Here is a 21873-nt window from a genome sequence, read left to right on the forward strand (position 1 = left end):
AAATATTCTCCTGATCTATCTTACTAAGCATCATTGGAAACTCTCATAAACAACAGTAATTCACAGAACTAGTAAATGATGTTTATAAATTAATGAAACCCTGATGACATCCTTCTCTGAGGACAGAAGTAGAAGTAAACCCCTCAATCCTTCTGTGTGGGGGAGTCAGAAAAATGCACAAGCCAGTGATATGTGAAAGGAAGGCTAAAGAGTTCAGGGTCTGACTTAGATGATGCTTCTGGCCTAAAGCACTAATAAGTCCTTCACCATCTTTGTAACACTGCACTTGCCATAACAGTTAAATGGGAAAAAGATTCTTTGCTGGGAATTAAGTGTCCTTTTATAACAACCTTAGTGCAATTACAGGGATAGTGTTTGTTTTCCATGGATTCAGTTGTCTGGCCCCGGGAGTGCTAGATTAATTTGAATTACATGCCTGTTTGGGAGTTGGATCTCCTTGGTGTTCATAGGTGAGCCCTGCTACCGCAGTGTGGCTCTCCCGAGTTGTGTTGACATAAGTTGTTTGTGCATCTGCTCTAGAAGCAAGGCCTGGGGACCAATCCTGCGTCTGCTCTAGGAGCAAGGTCAGGGTGCCTATTCTGCTTCCAGAATAAAATTGTTGTGGGGAAGGTTTTTATTCACACAGTGTGCTTCACACCATGGCCATAAAAAGTTGTTGGGGCTTAACTCAGGGAATGGTGCTCTACCAGATGAGGGACAGGAATGGTTAAGGCTGGCATTGCTTTCTGTGTGCCTCTGCTAGGGAAGCCAGAAGTCTGCTACTAAGAACAAAAACAGCCATTCTGGGGATTCTCCCAGGAAAGAGAAATGTCAGAACTGATACAATGTTTGCAGTAATAAACTGTGTTGGCAAAATTCTTGTAGATGTCACCAAAATGTAAATGAACTCCACTGACTCAGGGAAGTAATCCCCAGAAGAAAGAGACACAGAACTTATTTGCATTTAGCAGGGGATTACAAATATCATTGTTCTCTCTCCTTCTCTGACTGAAACAGACTGAAACTGTTGGCTCAGTGTCAGCAGTGCAGAGATACACTTCTCTTTCTTGAAACTAGTTTAATACCAAGAGAATAAAGTGTGTATCCCTGTGCTTGTCAGCTAGCTCTTTTTCACACATACTTTGCTGCAGGAATCCTGATTCTCAATACTAGGAATATAGTATATGATACAGTACAGCAGAATCAAGTAGAAATACGTAATTGATACAGAAACAAAAGAGGTCAGTCAATGAAAATACAAGACAGATTCATCACTTCAATAAGATGCAGTGAGGTCAGTCCACAAGGTTTTGTTGGGCTCCAAATGTTTTCTTGCCCTGAGTACTATGCTGGAGATAGTAGTCAGCACAGCCTTCGCAAAGTACTACAGAAACCCCATTCTGGAAATACTCCGTGGAACATGAGTTAGCAAGAAGGACAGAAAGTTTACCTGATGATAAAAATGCATGAATGACACAGGTATAATGCAACATCTTAATTTTTGTTGTCTGGAGAAAGGAAACATCACCAGGATAAAAACAAAATACACAAAGATAGTATGGGAATGTTACTTACATTTTCCACTTTTTATGGAATATAAAGCAAAATATGAAAAATCTAATAGACGTAAGTGCCATACTTTCACCATAAAGAATAAATAGCACAGTAATCCCCACTGCAGAAGAGATGAAAGCATCAAGGAAAAAAAAAATCAAAACAAACAAACCAAAACAAACAAACCATGTTTCCATAGCAAGTCTCTTCTTTACTATTTTCTATCTTCACATAACCCATGTAATATTCATTAGAAGTAATTGCTCAGCTTAAGGAAACTGTGCTGGTAATTCATCCCTCTTCCACAGGTCATAGAAAGTGCAGGGAAAATATGCAGAATTAGAACATGACTTAACACAGACCGTAAGACATAGATCATGTGCTGCAGAAAGTGTCAGTTGGGCTTAATTTAAATGACAAGTCAGTTGAAGGAGGAGCAGAGTTAAGGTATTGCCCTTTTGGTTGTTGACTTACGAAACACACTCAGTTAAAGCACCACTCTACTCAAATGCATTGGTGTGTCAATTCACAGCCTGAGGACAGATGGCTGCACTGAGAAGGCTGCAAAGCAATTTGAACACCACCGGCCCTTTCAGTAGGCACACAATAAAGTGTTCTCCTGACAACATTGGATCATACTTGTACTAACAGAGGTCAGCATGGGATTTCATGACTGAACAAGCCAAAAAAAAAAGGTCACAGTCTCGATGTGCTGAAATTGTGCACATTCAGTTTCTTGTTTGGTGCTTGAGAAATTGACTTGTCTCATGAGAGATGCTAACATCCTAATGATTTGGTGTTGGGTAACATGCTACTCTTTAGCACTAATACCATGCCTTCCCTTTGAAAAGGGAGCAAGCATTTAGACTTCAGATGCCAAGTTCCTGATAACATCATGTTTTCTACCAGGACAGAAAAAGCTACGTTGGATATATAGGTGGTAGATTTCCAGTCACGTAGCTGTGCATCGCACTGCAAAGTCCAGCAAGCACCACGTCCTCCCCACTGTGTAGGACACTATTTTATCCTAAGAGAGAGCTAACACAATGCAAAATAAGTCCACAGATTTTTCCTTCTGTAACCCACCAAAAGCCATCTGACCTGTTATATAGGGAACCACAATGCCCTGCCACATGTTACTTAGAAAAATGGGGCACCTGCAGCATGAGAGTTACATGGGGATAGTTCTGCTCTCAGTCCACTCCCTTTAGCAGCTGTTTCATCCAAGTCAGAAGAGAAGAAAGAGGTGAGAAGCCTGCCTCCTCTGTCTCCTCTGCAGTTATGAAGGACAGGCAAACTGGCATTCATCAAATGGAAATAAAACATGCCTTAAAGTCAGCATCTGTCCTACCACTTTATGAAAACATGAAAACCTTGCTTCAGTCTGCTAAGCTGCAGTGAAAAAAAGCCTAATTTTATCAGTATCAACAAGAATGAGAAGAGCTCTTTATTAAGGGATGATAAGTGAAAGCTAAGATTAAGGCTGACATTAGGCAAACTGATTTCATATTAATCTTGATTTGGGATCATAGCACAGCAACTATATGAGATAATACATGTATATACACATTTGTAGGAGGCAGACATGGATTTTATGGGTTTCATATATTCATATTAAATTATCTTGAGTAAGAATCCAAAGGACAGTGTTTATAGAGTAAACAAGACTAGTGAAATATTCCATTAATTCAAAGACATCCATCACAAATGTCACCACATCCCTACCATAGAAAGAGGTTCCATACAAGTGTTACGTACATACTGATGGGGCCCATGGCTGCAACCCATTCCTCTCTCCCCAGGCCTCTGAGCCCCAAATTGCACACTGCAGCCAGGACTGCTTTTTGTGATAAGGCAACTAATCCTTTTTACCCAGTCTTTGACCTAACTGAACAGGCTAGTGACTGAACTTGCTGTGTCTTTTTCCTGTCCACCCTAAACAAGCTGTTCTGTGCAAGGAGCAAAGACAAGGTGCTGGAGCAGAAGGAAGAGGTGTTACTGTTTTCATTGGCTCTTCAGTGTTAACTATTAGGACAAATAAGTTGAATGTATTTTTATTTGAACAGAGCTTAATGGAACAACTGGTACAAATGGTCTTTGAAAAGAAAGATCCCATTCTCACAGATGAGGATTTCCTTACCATCTCCGCCATGATTTCCACCTTCCACTCAGGAAGGTATTGTCACCCTAAAGAAGCCACATCTAAAGCAAATGTGACAGATCAACTAAGGTTCAAGCACCCTTCTCCCACATTTATTCTTGTAATCCAATACCAATAATTGGATTACAATTGGATTACTAATTGGAAGATTAAGTATGCTGTCTTTACAGGAACATATTAATTAGAATTAAAAATCGTTACTTCAAGACAAGGCAAAACCTTGAAGTTAGATTTCTCTGCTTAAAATTGCTTTTAGAGTTTACACAAAAAGTTATTACTAAGATCAGAAACAATTTGCCAAAATTCCAGTGGAGTAAAATAAAGACTTCATTGAAAAAATACAAACATTACCAAAAAAAGTGTATTGCAAATTAATTCAATAAGCTTGCAAATAATGATTATAGTTCTGTTCCTAACTTATAGATGCTTGCATGGGTGAATAATTAATTTGATCTCATACCATGATCATTACGCATGTACATTAAACCTGCACATGTAAAATTGGTATGAATGCAGTTTTCAAAAAAGACAGCGTTCCCCCAGCACATCTTAGTGACATCCTGCTCATTTGGAATCCTACCTCGGTGAAGTGTCTGCTTCTTTGTAATTTCATATTTAGAATAATTGAGAGATGAGCAGATAACTGAGCCGGTGCACAAGATAATTTGACTGGACACTGTATTGATTCCTCCTATAATGATTCAGGAGCTTGTGATGAAGACCTGTTTGGATAGAGTAGTAGTAGTGCAAAAGAAATTACAGGGTACCCGTGCTTCATCAGTGATATCTACCTCATAGTCAGTGAGAGAGTAAAAAAAGAAATCTTGTGCTAGATTAATCAGAGGAAATAGGACCATGATTCACACAGTCAGTAATCATCTTGACAAATATTGTAAATTAATGCATTATACATTGTTCATTACTTTTTATCTCAGTCACAGTAATTTTCTAAGGTTGGTATGTATATGTTTCTCTCTACAGAGTTTTTGGGTAATCAAACACTGATAAAGGGCAACATGAAGAATAAACATACGCATTATTAGGCTATCTCTAATCTTTCTTCACAGACGGGGTTTATCTCCAAGTAACATAGGAGATGAACAGGAGCAGTGACTTTCCTTTCAGAACCAAAAAGCTCACTGAACAGTCTTAGCACTTCCTGAATCAACAAGGTTGCCCACACCTTCACAAGCATTCAGGTCTTGCAAGCTCAGGTATATTGTTAGCAATGAGGCCATCTGTTTTTATCATCAACCCTGTCTTCCTTGGCCCGACCCTAAAATCTGGTATTTTAGGAAACCATGCAGCAGCTGCTAGTTAGAAAAATCTGTGATCTCATCTCCAGAAGGACTTAACAAGATAGTATTAAAAAGTGACACTGTAAATATGAATATATTGATGATTTTAATAATCCAAACAGCATGACATTTCTTGTATCATATGCTGTCAGCACAAGGGAGATCAGAGGATCTAAAGTGAAAGTCCCTGCACTATATGATATTCAGTACAGCCTTTAGAACAAATTGTAGTAGGACAACATGCACAGGCTGAACATTATAAAGCTGTAAGTGTAGCTCCATAGTGGTTATCCTTGTTAACATTTCTAGCACATTTCTCCAATTAATACCAATGCAGAAGCTATCTAGAAGAAGGCAGGGGTTCAAACAGGATTTTATTTTTGCATAGCATTCGTACCTTCCTTGGTAAAGAATTGCAATCTGTTCCTTTATCTCCAGTAGCTAAAAAAAAAAAAAAAAAAAAAAAACTAAAACCAGAAACAAACAAACAAAACAAACCAACCCACACAAACCACCAAACCAAAAAGCCCACACCTAACTTCAAACCACATTCCCTTACCAATTTACAATGGAAGGCAGGACCTCTCCCTTCTCCAAGTCACAAACAACATATCACTGTAGTACAGTTTCAAGACACCCCCACCACTCTTGATTAAAACCCCTCAAAAGATACCTTGTGATGCACGAGACAAGAATGAGGAGTTAAAAGAACTATTTGATACATGCAGAGATTTCAAACCTTTCCCATTTAATGTTTTTCCTCAAGCTTCAGGACAGTGGGCACTTCGGATTTAAAAAAAAAAAGAAAAGAAGAAAACAATAAAAAAAGTATCCACTTGCCGTTGCCATTCTAACTGGGCATTCTGCCAGTACAATTTTATTTAGGATATGCTGTGAAGTCCATGGTTTTATAAATTCTGAGAAATAGCTGTTCACTTACTACTTACTAGGTAACATAATATTTCAAAATTGCTTTGAGGCAATAGGGTAATTCTGAGTTTACATCTTGTCTCTACAGCAGATCAAAATTTTAGTTAGCTTTTTAATAATATGAGGCTCATCTCAGCTTTTTACATATTTCACTTTCCAGCTAAGATAACCATCAGGGGTTCGTGCTTACATTAAAGCACAAGAGCTTTAAAGAGAAAACAGCCACCTTTTCTAAGCTTATTTTTATTCAATTTCAGCAAATTAACCAGTCATTGCATTATTCTTGCTTTTAGCGACTGAAGTTCAAGGCTTCCATATTGTTTTAGCATTCACTTGGTTCACGCATTGAGCTAACACTCATGCAGGCTGGCGATCTTTGGTGGAGGCCTCAGATTTCAGCCATGTGTCTCACCAGACTTTGGACAGGTGACCTGTGGAGTTCACTGGGGTAAAATGTGAATTCCAGCCCTGGGGTTCGATCATGGTTGTTGTTACTTGGTCCCCTCCAAGAGCCATAGCACCTTTTCACAGGAAAGGACCAAGTTTTTACTGCTGTTGAAAGCTCTGTGACTCTACTGCTGTTGGAAGGGATTTTCCCCAAGTCTTTAATTGCAAGGTCATTATGGTGTCCAGCACAGATGACACATATCCCATTATATTTTGCTAGGATTTGATATTTCTCTAGTAACCCTGGAGCACCATTTTCCCCCTTTTATTACTTTCAGTGCTACATCACTTTCATGAATAAGCCTTTTTCAGAATAGCATTCACTTTTCTCCAGCTCACACATTGTATTTCTACTGTGTCGCATAAAATAGGAGCTATTTTCATGCTGTCAGCTTTGTCACAAAAAATTTCATTGTCTACTAATGCAAAGAATATAAAATTTCAATTTGCTTTTAATCTTTGAATGTCTTTTAATCTGATTGTTCATGCATAAGAAACTGAAGATGTTCATATATTCACACCAGAATTGAAGTAGCAGTGTATCCAGCTCTCTCATACAAATATTAGTCCACATAAGAGCAGGTGCATACAATTAATTTATCACCATTTCAAAGAGACTGCTAAACTTAGATATGCAAATTCTTCTAATGTGAACTCTTTACATTGCCCTTATATTGAAGAGCATTCTGAGTTCTCCTGTATTGCAAGACTATAATGTAATATATACCTTTTTGGTAGGGAAGAAGTGTTTAGTTAATTTAAATAGAAGCACCTTAACTGGCCACACCATGCCAATCCTCTTGGCCTCATTACGAGCCTAACAATGTAACTCTTACCTGCCAGCACGTAGTTAAAATGAATAATTAAGGCAGGTAATAGGAAACTAAAGAAGGGGTTCCTTTTTTTTTTGTGATTCTTTTTTAATTTGTTAATCAGCAATTGTAAAAGTCTTTGCTGTTAGCAGGTATGTAGATGAAAATCCCTTTGCAGTCACGTGTGATCAGGATAACCAGGGACAGAAATAACTTCCTTTTCTATTACAAAGTTTGTTTATATCTTTCTCCATATATTTGCTCATGCACTTGAAAGGGGATAGAATAGGATTTTACATCAGCCTAGACACTAGTTTCTCCACCAAGAATCCCATAGCTTTTTTCAAAAAAATTTTTTTTCCTCTCCAGTGTGTTAATGGGAACAATTTAACAGACATTTCCACTATGAATATTAATAGAAGTAAAAGAGGTAGGATGGTTTGCATACAGGCATGTTAGGAGTTAACAGCAGGGCTCAGGAAGCAATCAAGAGTCAATTTGTGCTGCAGTGGTAGGTTAATACTCAAAGGAAGATCGTTCTGCCTCATCTGAAATAGCAAATTGTGTCCAGAGATGAAATCACAGTTACCTGATAAACTGTAAGAACAACAGTTAGTGACCTTTAACATTAGACTAAACATACAAAGCACATCTCTCTGCTGCGAACACCACTACTGTGAGAATGTGGAAGCTGGATGGTATTTCTCTCTCCCTGTTATTCCAGGCAGTATCCCTTAAAACGGCTTTCATTTAGGTAGTCTTATTAGAACCACCCTGGCACGGCACTCTTCTTTTCTGGGACTGAACCATTTTCCGGTCCCTTTTGTTCAAAAGGCCACAAAAACTAGCTAGCTTTAAAAACAGTCAGTATTCCAGGTTAAGACATTGTCAGGGGTGCTCTGTGGGCATTGCAGAGGTTCATAACCTACATGCAACACTGTTCATTACAAACGGATTTAATAAAACCTTTGTAATTTAAAATTTAATCATTTTTCCCGTAACATATAATTATTTAAATGGATTCTAATCTAAGAAACAGTGTGCTCACAGAAAAAGGCAAAGTTCTTGTTCTAGTCTTACTCTGCATGTTTCTATTACTATTCTCACTCAATCTCATTCGGTAGCAATGCAGAACAATGCACACTGCAATTTCTGTTTCCTTTAGAAATATATTCTTTTTTTAAAATCCTCTTTGAAAATAATAAATAGCTTAGTTTTAAGAACAGGGAGGAGTACTCACAGCCTAGACTTCTAATTGCCTGGAGAGAAAATGGTGCAGCATACACAGATGTTTCTCAGGACATCTGTTAGTATCAGTCCTTCTTAGTGCAGGTCTTCTGTTTGAGGAACAACCCAGGACCTCTTCCAACTTCCAAGCAGATAGGAAGGTGTAGCTACCTCATCTCTAGCAGCTACCGATATTTACCCTATGCTGAAACTAACCTTGAAGTGGAAACTACATTTTATATTTAAAGTACACACACATACATGCTGCAATTTATATAGAAAAGTATAGTTATATCGCTATATAGTAAGCAATAGGGATTTTAAAGAAAAGGATTTTCCCCGCAGTTTTTCGAATAGTAAATGTTTGAGTAATTTAATTTCTATAGATCTTTCAGTGTCCTTGAATTTTGGTGGCTCCTTTAGCAACAAAGAGACTAGGTGATTGAAATCGTCCCAAGAATCAGTATCTGTTTTGCTGTTATTGACATTCCTGGAGCTGTCTAAGCAGACGTCCTAGTCCTATTCAGACAAAATCCAAGGGAATGAAATCACTTCTTAATGGTATGAGAAAACTCCTTGACTTATGCAGGCAGATACTGCTGTAGCTTTTACAGATACAAATTATAATGTAAGTCATACTACAGGCTTTGTATACTCTGTGACATCAACACCATAATTCATACGGAAGTGCATAACACCACTGCAAAACCATTTTAATTATTTAAAAAAATTCAAGTCACCTTGAAAGAAAGGCTGATATATATCAGAAGGATCTTTGGATTCCAGCATTTGTTAACACATTTCTATCTTAGTGCCCAGTTCCTTACATAACTAGCTAGATCAGTATTTCAGTTGTTGTCATTATTTTCTAAGTAGTGAACATCAATCATTCCTCCACATTTTTTTTTTTTTTAGTAGATTACTGCTGTTGAAGACTGGAGATGAGGATGGAAAGAGAAATAGGATTATTTTGATAGGAAAAGTTCTAAATAAGAAGCAGCAGAAGCAGCACATAGCCACAAGCACTCTAGAGGGAGTATTCGAGGTATATATAAGGTCGATATGATTCCTGAAGCTCAGTTAGTAGTTCAATCTCAGAACTTTGTTGCAGATACCATCTTTATTAGCTCTTTTCCAGAGTTTCAAATCATGTGAGCTGGTTAATGATTGCTGAAAGCTGCTGGTTAATGGAACCAATTGAATAGTTCAATGCAACAAAAGGAAAATAAAAAACTTCATAATTTAATAAGTCTTATAAATTTCAGCCAATTTAATAATAATCAGAAGTGGATAGCTGATTTACAGATTCGTAAATGCATATAGCGGGCAATAGAACACAAGTCAGCTGCTCACCAGTTGTTACTGTTAGAGCTAGCAAGAATTTCATTACTGCCTTCTCATTTTCTCTGTGGAGGTGGAAAGTAAAGTTTGTGAAGAATGGAATTTTTCTGTGGAAAGTTTTGGCTTTTGGGGTTTTTTTCCCCCAATATAGATTAGGTTTCCTGCCTGGGCTACACCTTCCATGAGCTGTCATCTGCCCTATAGCTACCTCTTTAGGTCACATCAGATAAGAGTTCAGACAGAGCTCAACCTCCTAAAGAGAAGACATGACACGTCTAGATCACAGTTCAAGCAGACAGACTGCTGAGGTAAAATATAGAATTATTTGCCAATTACAATTTTTCAAACCTTTCCCTTTCAGAATAAAAAGAAAAATTATTATACTGCTACATTTTTTTCCAAATTCTATATGAGAAGTTTATGTGCCAAAATAACCAGTTTCTCACAATAAAAAAAAAATTATTGCTTTTGCCCTGGTCAAGTCACTACCAACCTAAGTTGGATCTGAGCTTATGAAGGTAACTTTACTTTAATGGGTAAAATAGGATTCTCATCATACGTATTTCCAAGCCCTAATATAGAATTTCTGAAAAAAGTAATAGGTTCAGGTCCTACTTATAAAATTGTATTAGTTCAAAGTTGTTTGTATATGAGAAAATAGGGGAAGAAATATATTGTCCATCACAAAGTGGGCTGTTACACTTCCAGAGTGATTTGTTTCACTGCAGTGGTAGTTATCATGTTGATAAAATAGACCATGGATCTGAAAATTGGAAGATTTTTCCTGTTAATTTGAAACAGCACCTATACATGCTGCTGTGACATCAACATAATACCCTAAAGCCACAGCATCTGAAAAGATTTATTTTCTGAGCCCTTATGCAGCCACATTCTCTTAGCTTCTGACATCCTCAATTTGCAGGCTGCTGGTGATCCAATCTTATTCATTCTTGCTCTATAATAAGGATGTCAATGCAAGAAGAGAAAAGTCATTATCTGATAGCCAGCAGACATGATAAAAAGGTAGAGTTAGATATCTCAGAGGAAAGGCCACCCTTTCTGCCTTAGATGAGCTTCTCAAGGTCATGGCCGGCTTTTGAACCTGTAAGTATGCTCCAAATTCACTTTAAGCTGAGTGCATCAGATAAAGCTGAAATGTCCCTACCACACAGTCTCACGTTCTGAATAAGGTTTTGATTTTTTACTATTAATCAGTGAAAAGTTTTAATTATGATTAGAACATATATATGCAGTGAGAAAGATCAAATAAGCAATGTGAGCTGCAGAGAAACTTTGTCTAAATTTATGGGTCCTGCCTGGTTAATGGCATTCATATGAGTTTGGATTATGCTGAAGTATCTCCCACAGCAGCAATAATCAGGCAAGACTAGTTAACCATTTGTATAGAAAGATTTTTACCTCAAATTTTCAAAATAATAATGAATATCATATGTTTCTGGAAACTGTTTAAATGTCACAGTTGCAGCAACTGACAGCAAAACTTTATTTATTCATCAACTTTGCCAAATAACTCCTAATTACCATTCCAGAAGATAAGCTACCATCAAGCACAAGTTAATGGGCTCTCATAAGCAGTAAGTGGATGAAATAGTTTAAGCTGCAATATACATGAGCTAAACTAGATCAACCAATCTTTAATCTATGAATATGTACACCATACGATGCCCTTTACAAGCACATTAAGGTAAAAGTTTGAAGCAATCCCTATATGGTTATTATTGAATATCAACTGTAGCTTAAGAGGCAGTTTAATTTTACGTGTGCAAATCAGAAAAGCATACAGAACAGGAGGACAACACGTGACTGGCCCCTAGGCTGTAGGTAGCAGAGGCAAGCAGTGTGAGAGAATTAAATATGCTCCTGGGCCTCCTGAACTGAAAATTCCTTTCCTATTGTATATATACTATTTGTACGGCTCTTGTAAAACTGATTTATAGAGAGGACATTTCCCAGATTATTCTAGTCTTCCACTCATTTACTCAACTTTGCTACAAGATAATAAAATAAATACAAAAGGACCAATAGCCTTGCCTGTTCTTAGCATCATCATCAGCTCCTTTTAACGCTATTTAAACATGAAACATATTAAGGTAGCAGTTCTTATCTCCTGTCTCTCTCTAAATACAGGAAGAATCTGATGCGCAGTGTTCACATAGCTGAATGAGTATAACTGGTGAGCTGAGTGGTGTTAAAAACACACAGATGTGAGTTTGCATTGTAGCATCACAGTCTGCACTACTGTATTGCTGCTTTAGAGGGCAAGAACCCAAACATTCAATGCATTCAAATGTTAAGGCAGTGCCACCTAATTCATTAAACTTGACACAAGCCATTGCCATAGCCAGACCTACAGAACCCTTTCTTCAGTGACCGATTTTCCATCTTCCATACTTTAACGATAGCTACAAACTCCCTGTACTTTGTTTTTAGGTCTTTCTGGGTCCCTAGTTATTCCTACCTTACTAAGTTGCCATCACAGCTGCTGTAAATCTTATTTGATGGAGCACTCAACAGTAGGTGTGCCAAAATTAATCTTTCACCAGAGGCACAGAAGGTAGTCTTGCAAGAAGACAAGAAGTAGATTGTAAGAAGCTATTTGAGGAGAACATACCTAGTTTCTTCCCTATCCAAACTGGTCAGAATTAGTAAAAAAGCACAGTATTTTCCTCTTTTTTGTAATGGCGGGGGGGGGGGAGCATTCGGTTCCAGTTTTATCATTAAGTGGGCCTCTTAACCAGGGAGTCAGAAGAAAGCATAGATCCACCCAAAGTGTTCCATGGAAAATGTGCTGATTTCAATATCATGTCTGACAGAGCTGAGCTGTTCTCATAAGCTTTTCCTTTTATGGAATTACTGATTTTTTTTTTAATACTTTCACTATACCTAGGAATTGGAAAGGTTAAAAAAAATAAAATCAAAACTTGTTAAATTGCCATTCCATTTAAAACTGGCAGGTTGTTTGCACAAAAATAAGAGTTGAACCAAGTATAAATGTAAATCAAATACAGGCCACATTTCGACCTGAAGCCACTCCTCATATATACTTGGGATAACCAAGGTAAGTCCCATAAGCAGATGACATCCTGGCATTTATCTAGTGTAAGTGAGAAGTTCCAACCTTTCTCAGGATCCAGATGGAATAGCTTTGAATCAAGAGACCTTTTTTTTTTTTTTTTTTTTTTTTAGTTTAGCTCCTATGGGGCTTTTGCATTCAATGACTTGAATAATATCCCTCTCTCCCTTGCTACAGTGATGCTCTGTACAAAGCCAGCGCCTGTGATCCAAAACCTTTTTCAGCTTGTTTTTGTAATGCACCTAATCTTACTCATTTTGTGAACTCCTGCCTGGGAGCTACAGAAATAAGCAGTTTGATAGCAGCCTGATAGCAGCTGCAGCCAGAGGCTTATTTCACAGTACAGCAGCAAGTGCAGAATCCGATTGGTCACTCTTGGCCAGACTAAATCATCTTTGAACCATTCATAAAGGCAGAATCAACAAAATCTTCATTGATTCCACTAATTTAGTTTACCTGTGTGCCTTACTGGGACCTCTCAACTCCTTCTTACCTTCTGTCAATCTCCTCCCCTTGATAGAGAGACTGCATATTCCAACACCGTCCCAGCCAAGGATTAAAAAAATAAGGACATCAGAAACATGCTTTAAATTGCTTGGGTGTTTGAGACACTTTGTTATGATTATTTAAAAATCAAAGTATACTATGCACTATCCTATACTGAGCTTCCTCCTACTCATTTCCAGTCCTGTACACTTTGTTAATACAGTGTATTTAAAGGTAATAGGAGGTGCTAGATCATCAACCCCAAACAACTTGTACTAACCCAGGGTGTACATGCAATACAATATTTTTCTCAGTGTGCTTCAGCTCTAGTTCAGCAAGTAATCACGCTTAGTGATTCTCTCCTCAGGCAAGGCTTAACTGAGGCTGGCAGGAATGTAGAGATATATGATTCTGCACACAAAATCCTTCTAGTACAACACATCAGCACTTCTTCATGAGCTGTTCATGCGCATTTCAGTCTGGGAAACAAAACCACTCCATGTCTCATCCTCTCCACCAGTGATAACATGAATTATCATTTTTATTAAGATGATTGAGAGATTTTAAACCAGGGGAAGAGATTTGGTTATCTTAGTAAGATCCAGCCTTAAAATCATCTTTGATTTTTAAAGGGAACAAAGAAAACCCTATCAATTACAGAGACAATTGCGGCTTCACTAGAGCTGATGTGCCTTCAGGAAAAAAAAAAGAGGAAAAAAAAAAACCACAAACCCACAACCGTTTCAGTATGGAGAGAAGTCATTTTCATTTATATGTAGTGCTTCCCTTCTGTCTCATCTGGAATATAAGCAGGTAAAAGCCAGTGAAGAAGAGAGAAGCCACTCCTAATAAAGGGCTATATCGTGGATGAACTAAGCTCCCATGACACATCTGCACACCAAGACATTTCACTCTGACAGGATCTGACCCAACTGAAATGTCAACATTACTTACTGCCAAGTCAGAAAGGGATAAGAAGTGTCCCTTCGGAGACAGATTAATGAGAAGTAGAAAGCACAACATATGCCAAAAAAGTCAAGTTGTACTACACCTCCTTCAGTTACGTGGAGTTACTTTACAAGTTGGTCTGTTGAGATGCAGGAGCACTGGGTAAAATAATACAATGTGATGTTTAAGGGATTTTGCAGATTGATAATTTTTTGTCTAACACTGAATGGATAGTGTAGGCAATTTTTCACTAGTGGTCTCATTCTAAATTAAGTGTTGACTCAGCCATATGTGCCCCTTGCATTGTATTCATGACTGCAACAGCCAGCATGTTCCATTTGTGCCCTGTCTGGTTAGTTACACAACTCCCATCACTGGATAAAAGTAATGGTTTGTGCATATAACTCATATTTAGAGGATTAGATATAGAGTATTCATATTTATGCATGTATTGTTTACAATTTGCAGTTTCATGGAAAAAATACAACTTACCTCAAAAAAAAAAAGTTAGCATTCTGCTATTGCTGTTACATTTATGGGCTTTACATAAATTTCCAGATACTTCTATTCTGGCTGAAAAAAACATAGCATTTTTAATATACATAAATGTACAGTTTATCGAAAGAAGATATATTTGAATAAGAGTAGAAAAAGCTATAAGATGTTCCTTTGCCAAAAGTAATGTAAATATCTTTTGGCCCCAAAAAATTCAAAACCAAAGAATTTTTATCAATGTAGCGTCTCATTCTGTAGTTGTTAGTCACCTGAGCAATTCCCATAGTAGTAAGTCAGTCTGTAAAGTCTGGAGGACTAGACCCAGTGTCAAACTGAAAATAATACCATAAGATAAGTTTATCAATTGCATATTGTTTTAGGAGCTAGACTATGGGGAGTTATTCATTCCTTCTAATAAAAGCAATATTGCAATATATCTTGTCTTTACCAGAGGCTGGGTTAAATTAGATTAAGAGCATAAAAAAAGAGAAAGATTCATGATGGTGAGAAACAAGAGAGAAAATAGACAAGATTTGGAACAGCTAAGGAAGCCCTGAGAACATGCTAGATAAATGGGCTGTCTTGAAATAAAAAAAACAACACCTCAAGTACAAGTGGAGAGTATAATAGAGAGTACTTTCTATTTGAAGTCACTGCTAACCTGTTAAATTCCTATAAAGCAAAATAGGACCAAATATTAGTGCTCACACTGGGTGGCACCACAGGAATCTCGGAAATAGTCAATGTGTTAAGATGCCAGCTGGCTTCCATAGCTAAACAATACACAACAACAACAAAAATCTAGTCTACTCTTCTTTTCTTTGGACAGTCCCTTCCTGTTAAGAGGATCATTTAGAAGTTGTCCAAGTTTCAAAAGATCCGAAAGCACTCACTGTAGCCTCTTTTCTTTCCCATTGAACTTGACAGGAAGTTTATCACTAACTCCAGTTTCAGTACTACTTGACTTCAATTTGTAGACCACAAGCCTGATAGTGCATGGGGCAACCTCACACCCCAGGCTCATGTTCTCATCATGATAGCAACAAAGTTGATTCTTCCCTTTTATCTTTGCAAGATCTCCAAAATTACCAATGAACTATCCACCAGTACTTTCAGTTCAGGTGTCAATTCCCTGCAGTTGTGATTTAAACTAACTGGCACTACTGTGATACTTTCATCTTTCAAAGACAGAATTGGCAAAAACCTGAATAAACAAGGCTATGGAAAGCCAGCAGGAGTACACACTTGTTGGACACATTATCAACAGAGATAGTTAAAAAAACTGTACAAATGAGAAACACTATTAGAAATTTGTAAACTTTGAGGAAGTTTAGTTCTAGTGCAATGGTCATAAGATCAGCAGAATCTAGCCCGCAAACATATATCCCATACCCAAAAAGTCTTTGCGCTAAGAGCATTAAGTAGGACAGTTTTCCATACCCTTTTGATTTAATGCTACAGAATCAGTTTAATTTTCAGAAAATTCAGTTTTGTCTTTTGGCATAAAATGCTTTGTAAAAGCTCAGCACATTTCTTGGCCGTCTATCTTAATTGCTCATAAAGATTCTCAGCCAACAGTCAAGTGCTTCCAAAAAATTAACAAAAGCCCTACTACATGCTAATTCCCCAGGTTTTTTTATATTTCTAGTCAGTTCTTTCAATGTCAAGCATTAGCCAATGATAATATACATTGGCTTGAAGCCATCATCTTCTTTTTAAGCTTATTGTGACTGCAAGACACTGAGTGGTATATCCCAAAGGAAAAGAGCGGGGAAAACAGTGCTGAAAACTATCTGCTTGTACAAACTATCCATGTAAAAAGCACTTGCTCTTCCAAAAGCACATATTCACTTTACAGAACATTCAAAAGAGCAAAATTTTGTTAGCCTTAGTTTCTGTAGGAAAGAAATTATTTATCTGTTCGACTGGCATACAGCCAGATATGAAAATATATCCATGCCATATTTGAAAGCTGGTCTTGGTATATATGCATCTCCAATAATTTCTTGCATCAATTAAATTCTGGTTTACTTGGTACATAGTCTGATCCTGAGCAGCTAATGGGAGATTTCTTTTTAATTTGGGTGGGGGTGGGGTGGGGGTGGGGTGTTTCTTTGTTTTTTAATAAACTGTGGATCAAAGATAGGAAAATGGGTGCTTATCGCAACTTGTTTTCAAGGCCTAGGCCCAAATTTGGTTACCTTTACTGCATGCCCAAACTTTTGTCCACAAATAAACAGAGCCTTTTACTTAAGCAGGGATTCTATCTGCTGAAATCCTGAATCCTTTATCCCATCATTTCTAACATTTACCTCCCCTCCATTAGCAGTACGATCCCCCATGAATACATCTATGGACAATTAATTCACATATAATCATATGTCACCAGTTGATTCTCTAGAGGAAACTTATTGTTTACCTTTTGATACTCTCTCTTTAGCTTGTCTCAAAAGAATATTTGACTTGGGAATAAATTACTGGAGTTATTCTGACTTTTCATAGTTTGGGATATTCTTGCATTTTCCATTTCTCTCCCTTAAGCAGATGTATTATTGAACTTAAATAATACATCTAGAGAATTTTACTATTTTTTTTAAACACAGAGGAAAGCAGTTGTAGTTTTTGCCACATACAACATGAGTGCATTTCAACTGAAAAATCAAAATGGGATGGAAGTAAGAGTAGTAATGCTGCTGTGTAGAACTGCTTGCCTGGAACAAAAGCGCACCAGCCAGATAGAGCTCAGCTCAGTCTGCGGTCACCTGGTGAATCGCAGGGTGTACCTACTAATACTGACACACTGTTTTAAGGTGAGGTCTGCCTGCCCACACAGTTCCTTCCTTACACAGTATCAGACCAAACTAGGGAGGATGAAATGAGAATGACTGCACCAAACCTAACCTCTCCGCAAGGCATGTAGCCAGTTTAACACTAGGACAGCCTGGACTAAAGCACAGGTTTGGCACCATCCTTGGGTTACTGTTTAAACATATGGGGGAGCCCAAAGGGCAATAAATTAAGTTTATTTACTTTCAGGTTTTTAATGAGTAAATTTTAAGTGCTCATTGTGATGGTTTTCTATTTCAACAATTTATTAGATGTTAAGGCCAACAGGACCGCCATGTTGCCTGAGCTTCTGCCTACTAAAAAGCCATATCTTTGATGAAAATCCAGTGCCTCGCTGAGAATCCCACTCTGAATGAGTCTCTTCCCCTCTCTGCTCCAAATCAGTTTCTTGGGATGCTGACTCATCCCATAAACTAAAGCATGCCCTGTGCTACAAAAACATGCTCCTCTGTTTCATTCTTGGCCAAAACTTTCTCTGCAAAACCTTGGAGTCTTTTCACACCTAGTAACAAGACAATTCCTTTGTTTGCTCGGAGCACAAATTTTTGAGTTTTCACATTCCTCCTTGTGCACTGAAGTTCTTTCAGCATCAATCAATTCATGATACAAAGAATCTTTCCAGGAATAAGCAATCAAAATTACAATTATGCAACACACATAATTGACTCCAGCAGGATATTCCCCAATAACAGGGAAACAATTGCCGACTGGCTCCCCCAGATTCTGTTACTAACAGCTCCAGAAATCGGTCTAATAAATAGGTTGTCCATAAGAGCATGAATTTGTACAATGGATCTGTCTCAGGCTGTCTCTTAGGGCTTTGAAAGCCCTTAGTTTTGGCATCTGTATAACCACACATTGTAAGTGTCTCTTCACAACCGACACGTTCTTTCTTTCTCTGCTGTACAGAAGTACACTTGAACCAGAGCAGCCCAACCAGTGAATTCCCCAGCTATGGTGAAAACGGAAATGATACCAGTTTACTTGTTTCACCCCTTCTGGTGGCTGGAGTAGTGATCGGACTTGTGCTATTTCTATCCTGTGTTACAATCATTGTTGGCAGTCTGCGAAAGGACGGACGGTTAAGACACCCACATCTGAGGAGAGATGCTGTTTATGGTAAGATAGTTATAGCAAGATAATGCTTAACTTCATTAATATAGAATCATAGAATCATTAAGGTTGGAAAAGACCTCTAAGATCACTGAGTCCAACCGTCAACCCAACACCACCATGCCCACCAAACCATGTCCCTAAGTGCCACATCTACACGTCTTTTAAATACATCTAGGGATGTTAACTCAACCAACTTCCCTGGGCAGCCTGTTCCAATGTTTAACCACTCTTTCAGTAAAGAAATTTTTCCTCATGCCCGTCTTGTGCTACGGGCAGCAAAAAGCATCTGGCTGCTGTGCAAGTGATTAAAAAAAAAAAATAATTTAAAAATAGGATGAAAGGGTCACAGGCAGCTTTGTAGTTTAATGGCATCTTTGTGCTGGCACTGAATTCACATAGTACAAGCTCCATAGTTAATGGTTAACATAAATAAGGCCAATGCTGACAGCATTTCTTAAAGAGCTTATTTTCCCTTGATACAATATAAGATTTCTTCTCCATCGCTAGACTCCTGATAGTTTATTTTCATATCCCATTATAGGCTTGGTATAGCACATAATGGAATTTCTCTTTGTTGGAAAGCCAGGAATCTTTTCACTTCTGCAGTGTGCACCAACCTACAACAATGACTGGGCAATTACTTCTTTTCTGACCACAAAAGTTAATAAGTGGATATAAACAGAACAACAGGGCATCAAAATGTCATTACAACTGTCATCATCATTAATGATGTCATTAATGACATCAGTGTCATTACAACTGTCATCATCATTAAAGAGACTGGTTTGCTATCAAAAAAGTGCCAATTCCCATCCCCCTACGCCCTGACAAAAATCCCCCATACTTTAAAAGGATTTGGGAATATGAAGGAGTTAATTGTAGAATTATATTTTGTCCAATTTTGGGTTTGCTGACCAGAAGGTAAAAGCCACTTTGTCAAGGAAATGACAGAATCTGATTATTTCTATATTTAAGGAAAAAACAGTTACAAAAAGTTATTTTGTAAGTCTTCAGCTAGTAAAAATTCAAATTATAAATGGATTAATGAATTGAGTGGAGCATCAACAATTTTAGTCATCTGTGGTTAGGCTCCTATATCTGCAGTTTGCTATGAGAGTGCAGTTCTTTGCATATTGTTGAGGGTTTCTTCTTTATACAGAAAAGATAATAATAGTGAGCCACATGAAAATGCATTGACTCAAATCTTGATTTCACTGAGGTAAATCAAGTATCCACTGAAGTCAGTTGGACTTCATTTAACTATTTGGACTAGGAATTTTCATGTCTAAAAGAAACACACTTCGTAGGATCAGTTTGTCCACCTAGAGCCAGGAATAATTATTTTTGGCTTTCCCAGAAACATTTATCCAGATAACTGAATAACATCGATGTTTTGGGAATAAATTTTAGACTCCAAGTGAAATGCAAACTCCCATGGTAACGTACAGAGGAGAAAAAGGAAAAAAATAAAAATAAAAAAGAATAATGTCTACTATTATTGTAACATCTATTTTTCCCACTTTTCAGCAGCTAAATTTGGGATTAAATACTTAAACCCAAATTGGAGTTACAGTTTTACCCCTGAACAGCAATATTTTGGCATGATAAAATGCTGACCATTAAGACTAAATCACTACATTTAAATCTACAGCTATGTTAATTTCAGGTCCTTTAAAAACCCTGAAGCCAGGCAAAAACATAAGGACAATTTTCAAACTGCTGATTCGAAATAACAATGCTAGAGAAATGGAAAAAGAAAAGCATGGCGATATTTTCAGAGAAATTCAAAAGAATAATCTTAAACCAAATTGTGCCAGTCTACCCAAGTGAAAATTTTACATTAGCACACGCCATCCTAGTATCTCAGCATGCTTCCACTGGCCAGCATGGGAGCAGCAGGAGTCACTGTGAAGTTGGCTTCCTTCACTTATCAAGCAAAAGGAAAGCACAGTGCATGATAGACTGGATTAGTCCTGGTAAATTCCTTGAGAATAAATTGGCAGAGGTGAAAATTGCCAGAAGGAGGAACAGGCAGTTCAAGTGAGTCCTGCGCTTTACCCTCTGTTGAGAGAGACACTACTTTGATGTCACTTTAGAAGCTGGCCCTTCTCTCCAGGTACTATTTTAATGCATCGAGTGAAAAGGAGGGATCACTTTATTTGGAAGACAATTGCAGCTGCTGGGGGGGGGTTGGGGGGTGGAATGGAATTGCTGCATTTCCACAATTTGGGACATTCTTATGGAAATTTACCCCGGAATGTTGAGCATTAACTATCCTCAAAGACAGAAAATAGCACTAACTCCTTGGTATTTCTGGAGCTATGAAACTCTCATGTGAAAGCATTAAGAAAGGCCTGGAGCAGGCAGCAAGACGATTTCTCTACTATTTTCCCCTTTTTGTGAGTGCTTTATTGAGAACAGCATTTTCTCAAGACACATACCTACAAACACCTAAGCCTCATTTTAAAAGCCTTCACAGAATTGGCAAGGTTTCAATGTATCGACTCCTGGGAACTTCAGCAATCCTGCTAATGTTTGAAGCTGCATGAAGCAGAACTGCCACTCCTTTTCAACCTTTGAGGCACAAGAAAGGCTTTAGACACTTGCATCTTGTAGGGCAGCACAAATTATATAGACCCTGTGCCATAGGTGTCTGAAACACCACAGTTCATCTACAGATGACGCTAACTTGCTCTTAAAGGAATAGAAATGTCCTGTGAAACCTGATTGTTCCAAAATACCAGTAATTCCTCTGCCTCAGATAGGTTTTATTTTCTGATTTATGGTAGTGTTATAAACAGTGATACTGTCTCAGAGAATCCACCATGGAGGAAAAGAGCAGCAAGTATTAATTGCCTGTTTTCCAGCTCCAGATGGCTTCTCTTATGGTGGCTCTTTTGGAGAGCTGAGATCCACCTGCATGGAGGAGTTTCCCCCAGCTTTTAATTTTGGTTCCTATCTGGATACACTTTCTCAGGTCAACGTCATGTATCCCGATTCACCTCCACGGTAAGCACTTTTCTAAGATTCTGAGTGTTATAGTTCTGCACTTGCAAAGCCTGTTAAAGAAGAAAATAAAACTGTTAGACCTACACCCACTACAAAAACACAGGTCAC

At 37.9% G+C, this 21873-nt stretch overlaps 1 protein-coding gene across 1 annotated transcript in view; it reads left to right on the top strand.

Annotated features, from left to right (window-relative positions):
- Positions 1–21873, top strand: part of BEAN1 (brain expressed, associated with NEDD4, 1) — a 60847-nt gene that overhangs the window by 23381 nt on the left and 15593 nt on the right. The window contains exons 3-4 of the mRNA XM_009320255.1: positions 18550–18759; positions 21624–21765. Of these exons, the coding sequence (XP_009318530.1) occupies positions 18550–18759; positions 21624–21765 (352 nt within the window). The remainder of the gene's footprint in view (positions 1–18549; positions 18760–21623; positions 21766–21873) is intronic.

Source organism: Pygoscelis adeliae, unplaced genomic scaffold (genome assembly GCF_000699105.1).
Source record: "Pygoscelis adeliae isolate BGI_AS28 unplaced genomic scaffold, ASM69910v1 Scaffold62, whole genome shotgun sequence".
NCBI lineage: Eukaryota > Metazoa > Chordata > Aves > Sphenisciformes > Spheniscidae > Pygoscelis > Pygoscelis adeliae.